The following is a 20363-nucleotide window of genomic DNA, read 5'->3' on the forward strand; positions in this document are numbered from 1 at the left end:
CGGAAAGCGCAGGACGCGGATGTGGGCGGGTGAACGAAGGATAAATTGAAATCGATCGACACGTCCCACGTATGCCGCGTCAAATCATCAGATCGTCGATTAAGTTTGGCTTCGCGCATGCCATTTTGAATAGCCTGTAGTGAACCTTTAATTAGTGCCCGGCAGGTGCCTACGAACCCGCGAATTCTGCGGAGGTTTCCCAGTGAAATCGCGTTATCTACCCATCCGATGCTTTCGATCAGAATATTGATCCTGGGGTCTTTTTTTCTGGTTTAATTACGTTCCGGCAATTGGAATAAAAATGCCTTAATATCAAATTAGGGTGGTCTGTCCACGTCAGAGTGACGTACGACGAGATTTTTCATCGAGTCCTTCGGAGGACGTGCCAACCTTGCTCTCGCGCAGCCAGACGTTCAAAAACGAGAAATTAGAATTGCGGAATCTCGCTATTTTTGGAGCGCACTTACCATCGAGGTATAAGACTATTTCCGGACAGTAGCTTCGACCCTCCGCCGAATCTGAGGAGTCTGCTCGATCGGTCATCCTCCCTCGCTTCTTTCAACGTCGTCTGTGGTATGCGATATGCTCAAAATGGGCTCAGCTTGTTTGTTTGAAGTTTGAAGTTCCGAGAAACAGTTTGGTAACAACTTTAGGAACAGACGATTCGCGGCTAATAATTTGATCTTGAACGGTATACTTCTTCCAAAGTGATAAAGAGAAGAATAAATATTCATGTTTTTAATCCGAAAAGATCCTATTCTCGGCATATCGATTATTTCGCCTGCGATAATACCACCGAATTTCTAGGAAAAACTCGACGTTAAATTTCTATTCTGAATACGTATTTTCTTAATCGAAAAGATAAACGCGATTTAAAAAAAAAAAACGAATTCAAGATGGAGGAATTCTTTTCATTCTCGTAGGAATCCCGAGACCAGGACCGCGCTTCGCGGCAGAGGGGTTTCCAGGCTTCGGCGAAACGGTATACGCCGTTGGGGAATCGCGCCGCGAAATATGTTTTACCGTGTAAAAACCATATGAATAATGGGATAGCATATCGTGCATCAGTATGCTGGTGACTGTTGGCCCAGGTCAAATTGACTTGAGCGTCTCCATGGCAACAACTACTCAGACTTCCGGCTGGTCGATATCCTACCAACTTGTATTTTGCGGCGGACCTCACCTTCTCTCCCTCTCTATTTCTATCTCTCTCCCTCTCTCTCTCTCTCTCTCTCTTGCTCTCTCTCGCTCTCACACGCAAACACATATATACACTCTCTTCTTCCCTCTGCCACTTTCCTTCTTGCTCAGTCACTCATTCCGCAATGTCTCTCCCTCGCTCCCTCACTTACTCTCTAGAGCCTCACCCTCATCTTTACTCCTTCCGTCTCCATCTTACGACTTCTACCCGTGCTTTACGATTCTCTTCGTTTCTACCACCAAAGGAAAGGAGGCAGGCTTTGGAAGCAGGTATGGCGAATCTTCCCTCAATAGTGATACGATTTTATTCGATCATTTCCATATATGAATTCATAATTTATTACGATGTACGTTAGGTAACGTTTAGGTAATGGATTCTAAATATGATCATGAACAATTGAAAGTCGAGCATACTAAGAGTCGAGGTATTAAGATTACCCTTTCATATTGTTTCTAAAAGACAATTCTTGTCTCTAAACAATTTTTTTTCATCTCTAAACAATTTCTTCTAATTAGAATTATTTTAAATGCAAAATAAAAGTTTAAAAAGTAATTTTTCAATCGATGAAAAAATATTCAAGGCGATCAAGAAGAATCGTTCACTTGTTCTACTTCTTAATATACTTTATGGTGTTTACTCGTATGATTAATAATCATAAACAGCCACAGGGCAGAACAATGACGCTCTCTGTTCATCGCTATCACGAAACGCCGAGGTATCTCTGTCCCCGTCCCGGTTAGATAAAACTCGTGACGAAGTCGATTAGTCGGCCGGAGAAATGCGTGAGAAGGGGGGGGGAGAGACACGCGACACGACGCGCCTCTCAACAACCGTCGTTACATATGACGACAATGATCGGCGACGAGACATCTTGCGCGCGCGGCCCGCGCGTACAGGTGCTCCTAACAGGCTGCTTTTACCTCGAAGGTGTGCTCGACTTCTGCTCGCGGTGCACCTTCCCGGGAGGAGAGTCCCGTGGGCACGTGGACGGCAGCGGCAGCGTGCGTATGCCTGCGCGACGGCAGGTGGGAATACCTCGTGAAACCCGCCAATTGCTACCGCTTTATCGGCACACACGGCGTACACGTGCCTGAAAGAAAGGAGGATCATCGTGGAAGATCATCCGTTACCGTGGACATCATTACTGAGCCTCGAGAAACCGAATAGACGATCTCCGGTTACGGAAATTCCTGTCAAAACTCCTTTGTCATTTCGTTATGCGTCGATGTGCGCATATCAGGCGAGCACATCGCGTGACAACGATTAAGAATCGAAAATAGAATTAATCACGCGGATTAGAATTTGAGAAGTGATATATGAACGATAAAATGTCACACTAGAATAATTATAATATAGCATGTATTATGTTCAAACGAGAGAGTCACGTAAGACTTTTTGTTTATTTTTAAGAGAGTCGCAGTTAAAAGACTCGGAGAGGGATAAAGAAGTTTCAGAGAATTCGATACATCGATAGCTGCGTGTATCGATGTAAACGGGCGCAAGCGCAGACGTCGATCTAGGCGCCGTGAATTGTCGGCGGGGAGATTCCGAATCCGCGTACCCGACGAATGCCAACCCTCCAACCCTTGAAAGAAAAAAAAAATGAAGGAAGAAAAGCGACGCAAAGAAGCGCCCCTCTTGCAGGAGTACCATATACATACTTCTCCGTAGAAGAAGCAATGCCGAGAGTCGCCCACCAGCCGTAGCCACTCTCGCGTCCGACCTCCCCCTTTCGCTCCCTCTCAACACCAACACTGAGTCCGAGAGCATTGCGGAACGGTGGCAAAAGCGCAATGGTGGCGGAGAGTGGTGGTGAGAAGAGGGGTTGAGACCTCGTAGATGGAGAGTGGCGGAGAGACCGTGTAGAGGGATGGTTGAAGTGAAATGGGTGGCGGGTAGGAAGTCGACGCAAGGGGTTGGGTCCGCAGAGAGACAGAGAGAGAGAGGAGGGTAAGCGGGAGGGGAGGATCGAAACGTGTGGGTGGCAGAAGCATAGGGTTGGATGGAGAGAGGGCGGATATATATCGCAATCGGGGGCACTATGTCGCGGCGGTAGCTCTGTCGACGTGAACTCTGTCTCGCCTCCCTTCCTAGCTCCCGCCAACCCTCCTCCCACGCATCAAACCCCGCTAACTCCACTCTCTCGATCCACTTACTCGCGCTCCGTCTTCGTTTGGCATTCTGTGCGTGTCTTCGTCGTTTCTGATATGGCAATGAGAGGAAGAAAGAGTGAGAGAAGTAGATAGAGAGAGAGAAAGAGGAAGAGAGAGAGAGAGAGAGAGAGAAAGAAATAGCAACGGTAGTGGTGTAGAATACAATCAGAATCCTGTGCGAAAGCGTCTCGCCGACCACGCTGGTAGCATCAACGGGAAACTCCTCATCTCATTCTTGCCAACCCCTCCAAAATCCACTCTTCACATTCTCTTTGGTTAGTTCTCTCCCTTTAACTCTCTCTCTGCTTCTGCCTCTCCATCTTTCGTCTCGGTCCTAACAAGAGGACAAAGCGCTGGTCAGCGATGTTCTTGATACGTATATTGTCTAGTTTGCAAGGGGATTTTATTGGCTGTCTAACTAACAACTGAATCTCTAGCCTCTCGCTCAAGAATTGAGGACATTCTTCGTCCCCTTATTATCTTCTTATGTCTCAAATTCTGTACAGGAATTCCATATAGTGTTGCAATACATATTAGTAATTTATATTGTATCATAGTTATACATACAAATCAAATCATGTGTGTATGGGTGTGCGCGTATGTGTATGTGTGTGTATGTGTGTGTCAAGTTTGTGTTAACGCGCGTGTATTAGACAAGCGATGTTGGATGATTCTACGTACAACGACATCTTCACAAGGCCAAAGTCTGTTGATTGCCTAGCATAGTAGAAATTCTCATCCCTGTTCTCTCTCGAGCGCACGTAACTCTCCGATGCTCGTGTCTCTTTGTCTTCGTCGCAAAATACATGCGGAAAGTCTCGGCGGTATAGAGGGTAATGTTACAGACGACGATAGTTTATGCTTGTGAAGGTTGCGAATACGTATAGTGCATCGGTGTGGGGGGTTGACGTTTCTTGGTGTTGGTATCTACAAGCAACCCTGCAGTGGCGTCTTGCCGACCGTCTAGCATCACGAAATTTTCCTCTGATTCTCTCTATTCTCCTCTTTTTCCCTTCCCTCTCTCCGAACCTCTCAATCTCATCATCCTCGTCTATCCATCCCTCTCGAGCTCGCCTCCTCGCTTCCTCGCATCGAACAACGAATACAGCGAACGAGTCCGTGCGGGTGGCGTTATAGATGATGGTGTTAGCTTATGTTGGCCCGTGTGGTAACAGATATATAGTAGACATCCGTAGCGCGTGCTGGTGCGTACGTGATGTCGCGTGGGCGTGATGTGTGTGTGACACGGACGATGACAACGACGCTAATAGTAGAGTAGTAGTGCAGGCACGCGCGCGCGGGCGCGCGCGCACGAATACGCGGCGGCTATAGTAGGTATCCTGGCGTCTTGTTGGTCGCTCGGCTGATCAATACCCATCCAACCCTCTGCCTGCGCCCTATGCCCACGGGGCCGTGGACCGTACCTACACCTCTAACCACCCCTGAACTCGAATACTACCACCGCTACTGCCACCGCTACCGCCGCCACTACCACCACCACTATCACCACCACCACCGTCGACTCTGATACCACCACCGACGCAGCTGTCACCCCTATTCCACCAATAGTGATAGCGGCTGCGGCAGTAGCGGCGCCCTTGCTCCTACCCTGCTGGCCCCTACCGACACGCCGTTGACCCCTACGCAATTTACATCGCGGCCTCCATAAAGTTAATTGAAATTTCCGCCCGCTGCAACCCTCCGGCCGACGCCACTGCTTTGCTGCCGCTGGAGCAGCGGTCCTCCTGTTGTTGACTATTTCGTGGTTTACACGTTGTCCATTGACTACTGCGGGTTCTTGAATAGCTTACTGTATTAAGAAGTACGGCATCAGTTTGCAATGAAATGTCGGCTGAGTATAAATTGAGTTTACTCACAGTATCAAATTTCCAAAAGTCGGAAAATTTTTCAATTATATTTTAAAAACAAAAAACTTTGTTTTAAATTAATATTTAAAAGAAACCTAAAATAAAGCGGCATGCTTTTTTATAATATTATCCCTATTAAAATTAATCTACATATTTTTTATAAAATTTTTCTAAAATTAATTAAAATTATTTCTCATTGTTATCGACTTGTATCAACAAATTTTCAGTAGCTATAGAACGCGTCGAGCTGTATTGAGATCATTCATTTCTACAGGCAATCCAACGAAACCTGTATCGTCGTTCTAAACATAATGAATGGTTAATCGTATCCTCAGCTATCATTTTCTACAATTGGGAACGCGCCACTTCAGATTCTACACGCGCTTTACGCAATTTAAGGCAAGATGTTTCGAAGCTTTGGGAGCAGGCCGGATAAACACGCAGTAGAGTAGCGGGAAGAGCGGATATGGTGGGTGCGTGTGCGCCGAAAGGTAGAGCCAAGTTTTGTGGCAGGTGCCGGTATAACAGTGGCACGCGCACGCTCCTTCACACCGGTACGCTCTCTCTTTCTCTCTTCTGACTCTCCTCTTTCTTTCCATTTCTTTCCCTCCCTTCTCAGGCGGTTCTCCTCACTCTATGACTCTCCTTTCCCTCCCTCTTGTTCCCGTATCTTCCTCCATCTCCTCTCTACCAGCGCGACCGCCACGGTCGCCCTCAGATTCTCCTTCCGCCCCCTCCCGACTCCCTTTCACCTACGTCGTCCTCGTTGTTCTCGTTTTGACTCTTTCTCCCCCTCTCGCATTCTGCTCTCGCTCTGCATTCTCCTCCTCGTCGCTTCTTTTTCTCTTTCACTGATTCCACATCCCCTTCTCCCTCGTCTCTCCTACGCTCTTTCCCCCTTCCTGCGTCTTTCCATCCTTCTTTTTCCTCTCTTTTCTCTCTCTCTCTCTCTCTCTCTCTCTTTCTGCTGCTCTTCTTCCGCGCTTCTTCTTCAGCGGCTGCATCAGCCCCGATCTCAGATGCTTGACTCGTTGAGACAGGTGCCGCTGACTATTATGACCACCTTATATCCCCAAGTCACCACCGACACCAACACATAGTCGTCTCATATCGTCCATCCACCGATGGCCACACACGCCACATTGTCGCGGTCCTCGCGGTTTATTTGTGCCCGGCATCTGAAAGGGGAACAGGTGGCCTCTGAGACAGAGGAATCGGGTGGACAAGACAAGAACGGGCGTGTAGGCAATGCATGCACGAACGCGCCATGTGTAAGCGTCACGGTGAGAAGTCACTCGTTTTCACGACCGACTGAGGATTCTCTACCTGCGAGAGAAACTTGAAAACCCGGAATGTAGCATTGATAATAGGGGCAGGACATTTCACACTCTCCATCCGATAATATATGATAATCGAATCAGTATAAACTAATCGTCATTAGAGATTATAATATATCACCTATACTAAGATATCATATTCGAATTTTTCTAATTACATACACCATTATGGGATTATACTTTATTGGAAAACGTTGACTCTGAATCTTATAATGAGTTATATCAATTAGTAAAATTGTCCTCTGTCAACGGCAGAGTATCACAATTATTCTTATGCATTTTTACGTAACGTGGTTGATTATCCGGAAAACCGTGGGCGTCGTCTTACGACAGCGCCAAAGAAACTGAATGACTTTCTCTGCGGTAACAATTGCCTCGAGTGAGAGACTTTTTTTTTCGTCTTCGATATAATCGATGTCTTTCGGGCGTCGTGGCGCCCGACAATAAGTAGGCGGCATTGTGCCGGTCGTGTGCCGCGGCGTGGCGCGGCACGGTGAAATTTTGTGAGAGCGTGTGTAACGCTCGTCTGTTAAAACCACCAAATCTGTGTGCATACACGTGCCCGCACGGGAGCGAGAAGAAAGTGCATTCGCGGTTGCACCGGTTGTTGCACAGCGCTGCTCCACAAAACCACGGCCCACCGCAGGCGCAAACGAATCGAAAGTCGAATCGTCTGTCGACGTAAAGCGAGCGGGGAACTTTGTCGCGGTATTTAATGAATTCCGCATGGTGGATTAGGTGGAAACTTTATGGAAATTCTGCCCGGGGTGCCTATATACTTTCGCTGCGAATGTTCTAATCCTGAGCGATTCAATTAGAAAATACATGGAGCAGCTTATCGAACGCTTCGAGAGCAAGTTAGCAGAGAGATTGCTCGGAAAGAGCTATAATATATAGTTCTATAAGTTTACAAATAGACGTTTAATGTAGAAAAATTAATCATTTTTAGCGATTGTAAAGGTATACTTATTGATTATTGGCAATTAATTGATAATCATATAATAGAAAGAATTAAAGAAAAGAAAGTAAACGATTCAAATATTAAATTTTCTCTGTTTAAAATGTAATTTAGAAATGATTTTATAAATGTGATCACATTACGTATTACACAGTATATAAATTATAGTACATAAATTTTTTTTTTTTTTTTCAAAATATCTAGTATACTGTATACAAAAATTATAAAGAACAAAATATGTGCATTATATAATAAAAGAATTAATAAAGCAAAGATTCAAAAATATCTTTCCATTTTAAGATGTGACCTACATATGAAACATCACAAATGCAATAAACATTTCGAGTAATGCAAAAGCATATGGCAATCGTTCCCACGTGTAGCGTTACACTTATCCCCATGACACCAATATAAACTAAACGCGTTATAATTTTAATGCAATTAGAAGTTGGATTGCTGCACACGATATAAGCCTCATATATCCAAGATACTTTGGTGAAATCATTACGTTGAAGTTTCATTCGTGCTTTCTCCATTACGCCAGAAAACTTTCTTCTTCTTTATCGCCCTTGAAAAGATGAAACTCATAAGGCCAATAAGCTCTTATTTACACCTACGCTAAGAAATATTGGAATCATGTATCATCTTGTAGAATCACGAGTGTTACGATGACTGAGAGAAGTTTATTGTTATGGTTATCTCGAATCATAGTAAATTTCAGTTTTCCCTTTATTGCAAAAACGGCCGAAAATAACTGTATTTCAAACAATGCAATATTGCACAATGGAATCAAGAAACATAAACAAAATTTATTAGCAATTCTAGTTTATTATTGCGTTGTGTTAAATTATGTGATAATTATGCTTTTATTGTTACAGCTCTTTTAATAGTCAAATATATATGCAAAGACTAACTTTAATTATTTTAATAAATGCCATGCATTTTTTTTTAATAAAAAATTTTATATCAAGTTTATTCGGAAAATATTTTTATATTTTAGAAATTTAAACTTGCGAAGATACTTGTTCTTCTTTACTTTTCAACTTCTTCATGTTTAATCAGTTCTCGCTGATACTTTCAGCTCGATAATTTTCAAGCGAAACCTGTGTAAATCTTACAAATCGTTGACTTATTTTATTACGAGGAAACCATACGATCGTCAGTGTCGCTAACAAGCTGATTAAAATATACCGTGCAAGTGACTTACACGTTACTGAGAAGATATACTTGCTCTGTGTTATTCTCTGAATTTCACGGTTAAGCAAAATTTTATTCTACAGTCCACACGTATGACACACGTAACATACCTACGCATTTCCACATACTTCTCTTTTTTCGTACGAAATTCGCCTCTCCGACACCCACACTATCACCGTGCGGCATATACGTGAGTACGTAGGAAGCAGGCAGCAACGCGAATGGAACATCAGGGTGAGTACCTTTGTCCTCCTCCACCGCGTCAGAGGAGGTACGGGGTGCAGGATCCCTATTGATCTCCTCACAGAGCTCGAGCCAGTAGCAGAGAGTTCGGGGAGGAAAGGGGAGAAGAACGAGGGGGAGGGAGGAGGGGTGGTACGGAGATAGGGAGCAACAGAACGAGCGAAAGAGACTGACGGCGAGGGAGGAAGACGGTGATTCCGGAGAGGATTGAGATGGAGAGAGGGAGGGAGGGAGGGAGGAGGAGCAAGAGAGAGAGAGAGAGAGAGAGAGTGAGCGAGCGGAGACGACTATGGATGGACCTCAGCTGCGCTGCGCCCAGCTGAGGGGTGGCCGCGTTGTCATGCGCTGACTTGACGCGTCATTAATGTATTACAGGATAATGACAACAAACCGATATCCTACCCTAGCTGGCCCTCCTGCCCTCACCGCCCCCTCCCCTCCCCCTCGCCCCGCTCTCTTTACATCAACGCGCGCGGCTGTTTAAACGCCAGCTACAGAATCTATTGTTTCGCTGTTGACGCAAATCGCCGGGAATTGCTTTTGCATTGTATCAACGTTTGCCACAACGTGCAACAAATGCCGAATTTCGAACGCGGGAATTTCAGTTCTGCGCGCGCGGATCGATCTTAGGTCACATCACCGGGATATCAAAGTCAGGACGATTTCGATCGGCTGGGCGTACTGGCGGAGATAGAAATAGTCTCGTACATTTATTTGACAAGCCAACACATGCAGAGTACACTTTTCAGTATGTACGAAATATAGAAAATCGAACTTGATTAAAATTATAGCGATTTCGATTCCTAGCGCGGTACAATTCGCTTATTACAGCGAAACTATATACTGTATATTTCTTTTTCATTTGGGGTACGGATGGAAGAGAGATCTAGTTATTTACCAAATTTACTGCAAAAGCATAACAATCGCCCACGCTGAGTCAAGTTAATAATCTAAATGAACGCAAAAGTGATCGTGAACTTCGACATTTGAATGCAAACTCCCACATCTTCGAGGAAAATCGATGTTAAAATACACCCACGTTGCGTGGGTGAAATTACAGAATTTTTTCGCTGTACAGGTGATATCTAATAAGGTTTGAGCTACGTATCAATATACACTTGATAATTATAATTAAAAACGTGAACATTCCTTCGGCCATTTCCCTTCTCGTTTCCGGATCCTGCGTTTCCACTCTGTAACGTCTTTCCCAGATTCATATGAACGGCGGCGCGACGCGTGCGTGGGAAATAGTGAATTGTCATGTACGATACGGGTGATACGCGAATATCTTTTGATGGTCTGTCATTTACGTGATGACTCATCGACGCATCTAAATCAATCGCTTGTCTCTACCAGAATGACGCAAGCGTTGCGTGATGGTTGCGTCGACATTTAGTACACGTAACAAACATCGTATCGCTCGTCCGTGCGCGCGCGCGATGGCTTTAGAAAATTACAGAACTGCGAGCAGAGAGCGTATGTGGCAATATGACGACATATGGCACAATAACCGCCGCAGTAATCGACACGTTCACGAACAGAATTGCGAAATGCGATGCAGTTTCTTCACTAAAAAAAAAAAGAAAGAAACGAATCTTTTGAAGCTATTTGAAATTATAATTTTTCTCGAATGTATGGAAACATCGTTACACTGATACGATGAAATAAAGAGCGCGTACGTTTAAGCACATAAAAAGACGAATACGTTTGCATGTCATTTAAATTGCAATCGGCAAAGTAATACGATTCTACAAGTGCAATTGCGTAACACGAGAAGAAGATGAACATTTTTGTATTAGCGGAGGCCACGACGACGATTTGCAGAACGATAAAGGGAATTTTATATGATATCTCGCGAGGAACTAGGACTTGCGCTGAACTTGCGCGTGCATAGTTATCCGTATTATCCGCGTTACTGTGCAAACAACGGCCCACCGCGCGATCTAACTGTTCTAACTCATCCGCGTGTCGGTCCATTGACGTAAATCACCGCTTGCCTGCATCCCAAATCAGCGTTCACTACCGAACGAGCTTTACGTACAGAGAAGTAATCCTACGTTACGTAATATCTAAATTGTTCAACATGCACTACAACCTGCAATTTTGCAAACAATATCTAATAACAGTGCGCTTGAATAATCGTTAACCTCCTCGACCTTGAGTTGTTCATGAAATATATTCTACGTCTAGAATTGTATGGTCGTTTTAAAACGGCCGGAAGAATTGTCGGTGCCTTTCCCACGATGTTTTTATTTAAGAAATGCCATCTTATGTTAAGATCGTGAAGATCTTTTTAAGAGTTTATAAATAAAATAAATTATTATTTGTTTCACGTAAAAATCGAACGATCATGATTTATATTATTTAATAAAAATATCTAAACTCGTTAATATTTCAATATATATAATATAAAATAAAAACAAAACAAATTTATTATATTTTATAATTTTTTGATGATGTATAATAAAATTCATTTTAAAGGCATTAAAATTAATTTTATCATTAAAAGAATATTGAAATTATTCAAAAACTTCACTCTGCAGTTCGAATCGCTATGCTAAAAAATTTTTTATGAAACAATCAACATTGTTTTATGTTATATTATATATTTTTTAAAATATTTTATAAATAAAAATTCTATTGGCGCAAAATAATAAAAAAACAATTTTATTTTATTTATACAAGTAATATTTGAAATATCAAATATCAGATTTTAAATAATGACTAGAGAAATTATTGAATAACTGCCCTTTTACTACTCTAAAAGTATAATTACAAAATGGTATTTGTCATTAAGAAATGATTGTTGACATCAGATGCGATAATTATTTTGGACTGTCATGTTTAAAAAAATAAATGTATTAACTTGGAGATTTGGAGATTTGGAGTCAAATAAAGTTCGTTGTAAATGTAATTCACATTTAGTCACAACGTGCAACACGACAGGCTAACGTGTCTCAAGTTTCACTGCTTGAGGTGAAACGGCGAATAGTACGTGTACATGTAGGTGGACTTTCATAGATTTGATACGATTGCGTGATGCGTGTACGCTGGAGTACTTTCTAACTACGATCTATCATCTCGCTCGATGACGACATATTTGTTGTCTATCTGCATCGATTTTGCAGACTTCCGAGAACGAAACGAGAATTTATGATTAATTTATCTCTATTTTTGTATCTAACAAAATTATATAGAATAATAGAGATTATAAAATTTATCTGTTCAAAGTTAAAAAATTGGCTTTTACAATTAACGTAAAAATTTGATAATTTATCTAACGTTAAATAATTTTCAAAATCTTCGAAATTCTAATTAAGATCTATTCGAATTTCTAATCGAAATTCTAGAATAAGTAACATAACAAGAAATTTCTAAAATGTTTGAAATTATTTCGAGTATTTTTGGAAATAACCAAACTCATCTATCAAACTCGTATTTCTACTTCATATTTAGCATTAACCTATGATTATCTATGTGATTCTCAACTTGCGATAAGATTACAAGCAATTTTCGTTTTAGACAGATATAGCTGAAAATTAACGATGAAGTGTAGCGGCATATGAAGATATTAATGAAATTTTTAACGATGGAATCAATACTGTTTTTTATACTAACATATTTTATGGCTTTTAATAATTACAATTTTTTTTTTAATTCAGTACATGCTCATCAGGTAGTCATGTTGTAAACAAATTAAAATCGATTTTCATCCTTTTCATATATTTTGCATTAAAAATATAAATCTCGATTTTGTGTTTTCTGAATTTACAATTTTTAATCTGTGGACTTTACACATTATTTTTAAATTATGAATGGACTATATGTTATATAAAGTATTTTTATGCCTCACATATTATATTTTTATATGTACTACATAAATTACATTTCTGTATCTCCATATTATTATTATATCTTATATATAAAATTTATTTTTAAGCTAAATTGATATGATGCACATTATTAAATATATAATATCGTAATGTCTGTCTGCGCAAAGTGCCTCTGAGATATTTCTAAAAGGAATTTCTACAAATATTTCTCTACTAGATAGTAATATCATGATCGCCAGATAGCCTACAGGCAATGTATGTTCTTGACTTTAAAAATGATTTAATCAAAAATACCTGTAGGCAGTGATTGCGTTCAGTGGAAAAAGCAACTCAGTGAGTACTTAGTGATTCTTTAATGCGATTGTTGCCTTTGTCGATGTAACGTGATTCTTGCCTCTTCATCGCTGAATCTGACAGAAACCAATCGTAATAAAAAGAGCTTGTTGGGCTGCTTTACCTGCTAGTATTGTACAATCACCATAGTTGCACTATTTAACATTAAAAAATCACCTTGAGTGAATATTTATAATTATTAAAAAAAAATCAGTTTTCTTTAAATGTTATATTTCTCATACACATGTACATATATTGTTCCAAAAATTTGCTTCTTAATCTAAATATTAGTAGGATATATAATGATGACGGACGCAATTATTTTCATTTTACATCCAATTTACGCATGGAATCGTCAATCGCAATTAACCTTATCATTCGTCCGACCATCAGTTGAAATTACGTAAATGGATCGGCCAAACAACCCTAATAATCTACCATTCGTCTAAACTACCTACATTTTATGAAAAGGTCGTCTGATTTTACGAGGTCACGAGCTACCCTCGATCCGCTGTGTGTGCTGTATGAAATACATTCTGTCGCTTTGTACGCGGAAACGATAATAATCAACGATATTTTTGATGACAAAAAAATAATGCTAATCATAAAATTACTAATAATGTACACGGCGAAATCATCACATCATTCACCCTAAATATACACCCTGGGGTCTCAGATTCCTAGTAAATTTCAAAATACCATTATTGATAAAATTAATAATAGACGATTTATAAACGCTTTTACAAATTATAATAAATTTTTTCATACTTTTTTATAAATAAACGTATTAGAACGTTGCGTTTATATTTTTTAACACAAATTTAATTTCTGTACCAATCTGTCAAAGTGTAAGAAAACAAATCTGAAAATTTGTCATTCTCTAAGTTCTGCAGTGTTGTTGATAATAATCAAAATTATAATTAACAAAGTTTTTGATAACTTGACTTGATGTACCATCTCTAAGATTTTTTGTTTATTCCTATTAGCAAAAAGTTGTGAATAAAATGACATTTTTCTTCAATAAGTAATTAATTTTTCAACGTATGTTTCTTAGCTCTTATGATTCTAAACTACTTCTGAACAGATTGAAAAAAAATTAATTATAACAGTAATTTTTTTAAATATTATGATAAAAATACTGACGAGGGCCTTTCAAGCTCCATTGCGATAACCATGTATACGAAAAATAAGTGTATATAGGTAGGGTTAATACAATCGGTGTACGCGATAAGAGAGACGGAAAGAGGGAAAGCTGGTTAAATAGGTGACACAGATTTTCCGCGAAGGGAATGCAGCGATGTGTTTGCGCCCTTAGTACTGTTTCGTTCTATAAATACACCGACAGACAAACTGCCGCTGGACCAATTGACACGCGAGCGCACGTCCGCGAGCGCGCGCGGGCGCGCGCGCTTGCTCGCTCGCGCCAGCGCGATCTCCTCTATATCGGTATTTTTGTAGCGGTTTATCATTTTTGTCCGGTGCCCCCCTTTTACACCCCACCATGGTTTATTTAAAGTGTCACGGAGGCGAAGGCGTGCACGCGCATGCGCGTGCGCAATACTCTGAGCGATGTTGGCCAACAGGCTGGTTACGGGCTTTACACCGGCCGTGTTGCCAAACCGCTTACGTATACGTGCACGTATACATGCACGTGCACACGTGTGCATGTGCATGCCGCAAGCCACCAGAGCTCGCGCACTCATACACGTACGGGACACGTAGCACCGCCATTCTCCGCCGCAGTGCCAATCAGTGGCGGAACTGCAAGCCGGTGCATCCGAGAGGTCCACCGGTCGTACTCCGCGGCGTGGTGGATTTCCAATCTCCTCCGCATCTTCGTTTTTCCCCTTTTTTTTCACTCAATCGCCTTCCACCGTTTCACTGGCTACCTCCAACTTCGCGCCTAAACTTTTTTACGTACGACGAATCCAGGTTACGAGGAGGATCTTAATTAATAATATGACGACCGACTTATGCGCTCCACTACCAATCGTTCCACCATTTCTATCTACGTCGTCCAATCGTACCAATTGGCTATTGTACTAATTAGCTGCCTGTTGGCTTTTGACTTGTCTTATTGTACCTTCGTTCGAATAATCCGCTGAAAGAAGTATTATTTAAACGTAACAATAAAAATGTAAAAGGCATGTTTGAAACGTTTCTTTGAAATCTCGATAGAAAGAAGTTATTTTTCTTTATTATTTTTTTTATTATATTTTTTTCTTAAATAATGAGAAAAAAATTAAAAAATTTCTTAATAATTTTGTGTAGAAGCCCATTTGTTTTAAATTAAAACTGAGGTCGCAGTCTGTTTCTGTAGATAACGTTATTTAAAAATGCATAAACGAGAAGTCTTATGAATATGGCAAAGTATGATATAATGAACAATTTCAATTACATGGCCTCTAAAATTGAATATATTTGTATAATGATTACATGTACGTGATCGTGAAGGGGGATAACCATGTAAAAAAATTAATGGCTTTGAAAAAAAGTCAAGCATTTATTATATATTTATTATATTAAAAATAATCACCATTTTTTAATTTTGTCGATATCATCTATCGAGGAAAGCATAAAAATGTGTAGCTTCTCTTGTAGAATATAAATATTTCCATAAGATTTATAATCGCATAAGTTCTCTTAGTTTAAATATGGTTGTTTACGAATGTTATAAAAGATTGTGCGACATAGATTTTAATATCTTGCATAATTTATTTATGATTTCATTTTTTCCTATCATTCCGAACTGCTATAACTCTTAGCAGAATCTTCGTCTCGCTTCTATACGTGGCTGAAGCCGAACGGTCAAGCTAAACCTATAATTATCAGGATAATTGGATAATAGTTACCAATTCATTCGATCAGCTGAATTATTCGATTCTCGAATGTGTGCCGGCGTTCCCCCTGTTCGTAGAACCGTTTATATCAAAGCCGGACGAGATCGGCACGAGCCGCGATGGGCTGACATGGCGGGTTTTTCATTATCGCTGATCGATAAGCAACGATCGACATGAATTATTCATTACGATGTATTAATTCGAACGCGTCACGGCCATCGGCGAAGGTGTTCATCGTCAAATTAACCTGCCACTGCGTCATTCGACGTACGGCCTGAGAAACCTGATCTATAAACTTCACGCTACCGCTACGACAAATAGATCTTGTTCTCTCGATCACGACGATACACTTCCGTAAACTTGCACAGCCGATTGATTTCGTAACTACCGTGTTTCTCTATAATCATTTATTACAATAGGTTTTATTACAATATAAAATAATTTTAGAACAAAATAGTTATGCGTATGTTAATTAATTTTAATTAAATTCATTACAGCCATGCATTATTAAAATGTTACATAAACACTTTTGTTAAATATCGACATATACGGGACAAGACATTATAGAGAGAAAGAGGACATGACAATGTGAATTTTCTGCATTCCTTTTCATCTATTGATTTCATCTATGGATCTGTCTGATTTGAAGTGGTTATTCAGACTGAATAGTATCTAAATCTTTGGCTTACAAAAAAAAAACTCTAAATAATCAAGAAATGTATACGGCAGTCGAAATGATTAATAACATTCATAATTTTTAAATAATCGTGTGTAATCGTTGACTCTGTTACGTTATATACAATATTTTGGTAAATAATTTTAACTGGTTGAAATCAAAGAAACAATATAATACGATATAATCAAATCTAGCTATTATAGCGAAGCTGTGATCCCCTAACATCACATCATCCCCTTATAGTTAGTCACAGCACAGTTTCGATCGCGAGAACAATGACGTAGCTCGTGGGTACCGTCGAGAGATGGAAGATGCATCTCTCGAAGCGGGCTCAATTCGAGGAACCGAGGAAGCAAGTAATCATGGGACAGAGACATAATCCGTCGCTCTGCCATGTGCACGGCCGAATGTACGTATTTTTACTTCCCTTACGTCGCGTTCGCACAATGCGGCACCGGCGCCTGCGTAGGAGCGTCCACTTTATTTTCGGTGATCAACGGAATCCCTTCCAGAATTAATTTTGGCGCCAATGAGGCCGTATTTATGCATAGCTCCACGAATATACGGAAAGTTTTCGCGTTCGTTCACGCAAACGGTGACCCCGCTGGTACAGCGATTTTACGCTAAAACGCAAATATTATACATAAGCCAGATGTTATCTGCGCGAGGAAAGACAAATTTTACTGTTACTAGGTCGCGTTATCTAAAAAAAGAATTGCGTTTAGGAAAATTCGTAGAAACGATTCGATCAACCAGTAGATAGCCAATGCGAGCGAAAAATATTCTCGGATTCCCTATTCGTCTCCCGGATTCACTATTCGTGCCAGCGAAGACGAAACATCGTACGACGACTCTCTCTCTTGTGAAAATCTATGGTAGCTTTCATACCAATTACAATGGCTTCCGTTGTGTGTCCCGATACCGATCGGGAAATCGGAGCAACTTAAATAGTGCGATACTCGATTACTTACTTGGTATTCTTTTGCTTCTTTGCTTTCAACAATTATTCACCAAAAATTCTTACGTTTATGTTCGACATTTATAAAGGAACGTGGCGTTCCTTTGATCTGTTGTTCCTTTGATCATGTTATTCTGTGAAACTATTGGATATTTATGAAAGTAAAAATATATAGTTTGATTACTAAAAGTACTTTATATAACCTACAATTTTAAGAATAAAAAGACCAATGCTGCTATAAAAAATCATTTATTACTTGAGTATAAAAAAAAAATTAGTATTAAATCAACAATCATTATTTCATATATAAACAAGAATATAAAGATCTTCTTGAAAGAATTTGATAATATTAAGCAAACATAAGTTATTACATAAGGTAACTTGCTACTTGAAGAAATTTCTTACATGAAAAATTTTGTTCATGCAAACAAGTTATGTCTGTTTAAGATCATCAAATTCTTTTAAGAAGATTTTACACTGCCTATATTTGAGACAATAATTGTTCATTTGATATCAATTTTTTTCTGTGTATATACAAAGCAAGTAATTTTTAGAGTTTTCTTAATCTCATAAAAAGTATTGCATATATATTTTGTTTTATGTTTCAATTGTCGACATTGTTAAGTAGTTATCTAGAAAAATTGTTTAAAATTTTACACAACCCAGCCAACACAAATAATATAACTGTTGTATAATACATGTACGTAAATTTTTTACATCTGTTATAGGGTATATTCGTGGTTTGCTGGGAATTTGTAAAATTAATAATAAATAGAAAATGACCAAATGTTGTACTTTTGACCAATAACAGATATTGTGAAAAAGTAAAAGTGAGGATAAAGAAGTCAAAGAAAAGTTATAAAAAAAAAATTTAAAGAAATTTTATTTGTTAAGATTGAATTTGTAATACATAATTGTGCCATTATCCTTACGTAATCTATATTTTTCGATCTCTTTACGTTAAATGTTAGAATATACTCGTTAGCACGAATTAAAATCATCCGTCGCGTGATTATGTTTTTAACGTCCAATATTAAGTATTCTAATAGATTTAAATAAGAGATTCATTAAAGTAAAATTCATTTTAGAAACGAATTGGAAATTGAAACGAAAAGATAGCTCATGTTATTTATTTACACTTTTAGAGATTTTATCCATCAAAATTATTCAATTCTCAATAATTTATCTTAATTAACTTAGAAAACAAAAACGAATTTTTAAATGTTAAATAATCGTTTCTCTCAATTTATCCTGAATTTAATGCTATTCTTACAATCTAAACAATTTATAAAATGAAATTATAATTAGATGTCAAATAAAAATTAAATTAAATTAAAGTTAAAATCTACAAACTTTTATGTACACAGATGAGCATTCCAGCTATTCTATAATCTAGCATCTATTATCTAATCAAATCAATGCTTAATGCACATTGGCGGAAAAAAGGATTATATATACGCGGTATAAACATGATCGTTAGGTGCAACGACACTTTCACTACGTGTCTTTGAGAATATCCGACAACTATTTTCACCTCGTGAACAGATCTCTTTTCAACATCTTAACTGTTGAAGCTAATGAGAAACACATGTTTATCACTAAATTTAGTATTAACTCTAATAGAAACTTTGGTGGAAGGGAGGGAAAGATAACTAAACAGCGTCGAAGGGTTGGCATTCGAAGGATACGAAGACGCCGGCGCGTGGAAGCTGTAGCTTTCGAGCGCGGTTCCTCTCGCGAGGCGAGCCATATTCTTGCCGCGAACCGGAACCACGAGGAGAACCGACGTCACCGATCGGACATGCTATTTAAGTGCGATGTACAAGAGGAGGAAGTGCGCAGGAAGTCGAAGAGGAAGGGTCCGCGCTCGCAAGCGCCGCGTGGCCTTGCGCTATAAACAACTTTCAGAAGTAAAAAGAGGAAAGAGCGCGTGGCACAAACCAGAGAGGGTGACGCCTTATGGCGCACGCCTAATAATATAACGCAAATATGTTCATCGTACACCGCGGCCCGCGTTACACGTGCAATACTTGTCGCGCATGTCCGTTTTCTTGCATGCTCTTTCGCTCTCCTCAGGTGCGCATTCCGATCGATACAATTTCGCCAATCTAAGAAGTGATCTAAGTATATGTCACGGACCGTTTGTGAAATCTGGCATTTATGCGGGGTATGTGCCAAACAGACGCAATCCTTCAGCCGTGTGGATTTTTCTTGTTGAATTTCAAATCAATTTTCCCTAGCCGAGGATTTCACGGTGGAACTATTATTTAGCTTGATCTTGAAATTGAGTTTTATATGAAATTCAGATTAAAATATAATCTATCTAAATTTATCGAAAAATGCATAATATTGATAGTAATATCTTTCTTCATATCAAACCTCTTGATCCTCTATAAAAATAAAAAAAAAATTATCTCTACAATGGGTGGAACATTCTAGATAAATTTTTTTAAAGCCTGATTTTGTCAAAAGCTCATGTAGGAAGTATCATGAAAAATAGCAGAGTGTAGTTGATGAAACTCTTTGCGACACTGAAGAGACATCTCTCTAATACGCGAGATTTAATAGCCGCAGACCACGAAGACGAGTATAAATCTGTGCGAGGACAATAGGCAGTACACCGGGAGATGCAAGCAGCTCTAGAGCTAGCTCGTAAAAGTAGGCTTTCTTTTATTAGACTTGCCTACTTTTACCAATTCCTTTCACTGAGACGATTTGTACGACACTACATTTCTTAAATGCTGAATTTGTCTCTTTAAAGTGACA

At 39.6% G+C, this 20363-nt stretch overlaps 2 protein-coding genes across 2 annotated transcripts in view; both read right to left on the reverse strand.

The window, feature by feature from the left end:
* Positions 1-20363, reverse strand: part of LOC105203752 (peroxidase) — a 192020-nt gene that overhangs the window by 63719 nt on the left and 107938 nt on the right. The gene's annotated exons all lie outside the window — the stretch shown is intronic.
* Positions 4779-6603, reverse strand: LOC120358314 (glycine-rich RNA-binding protein GRP2A-like). Its single transcript, XM_039452177.1, has 3 exons — positions 6549-6603; positions 5008-5206; positions 4779-4908 (listed from the first exon to the last, which is right to left on the reverse strand). Exons 1-3 carry the CDS (start codon positions 6601-6603, stop codon positions 4779-4781), a joined length of 384 nt encoding a protein of 127 aa, XP_039308111.1.

This window comes from Solenopsis invicta, chromosome 1, assembly GCF_016802725.1.
Source record: "Solenopsis invicta isolate M01_SB chromosome 1, UNIL_Sinv_3.0, whole genome shotgun sequence".
NCBI classification, from domain to species: Eukaryota; Metazoa; Arthropoda; class Insecta; order Hymenoptera; family Formicidae; genus Solenopsis; species Solenopsis invicta.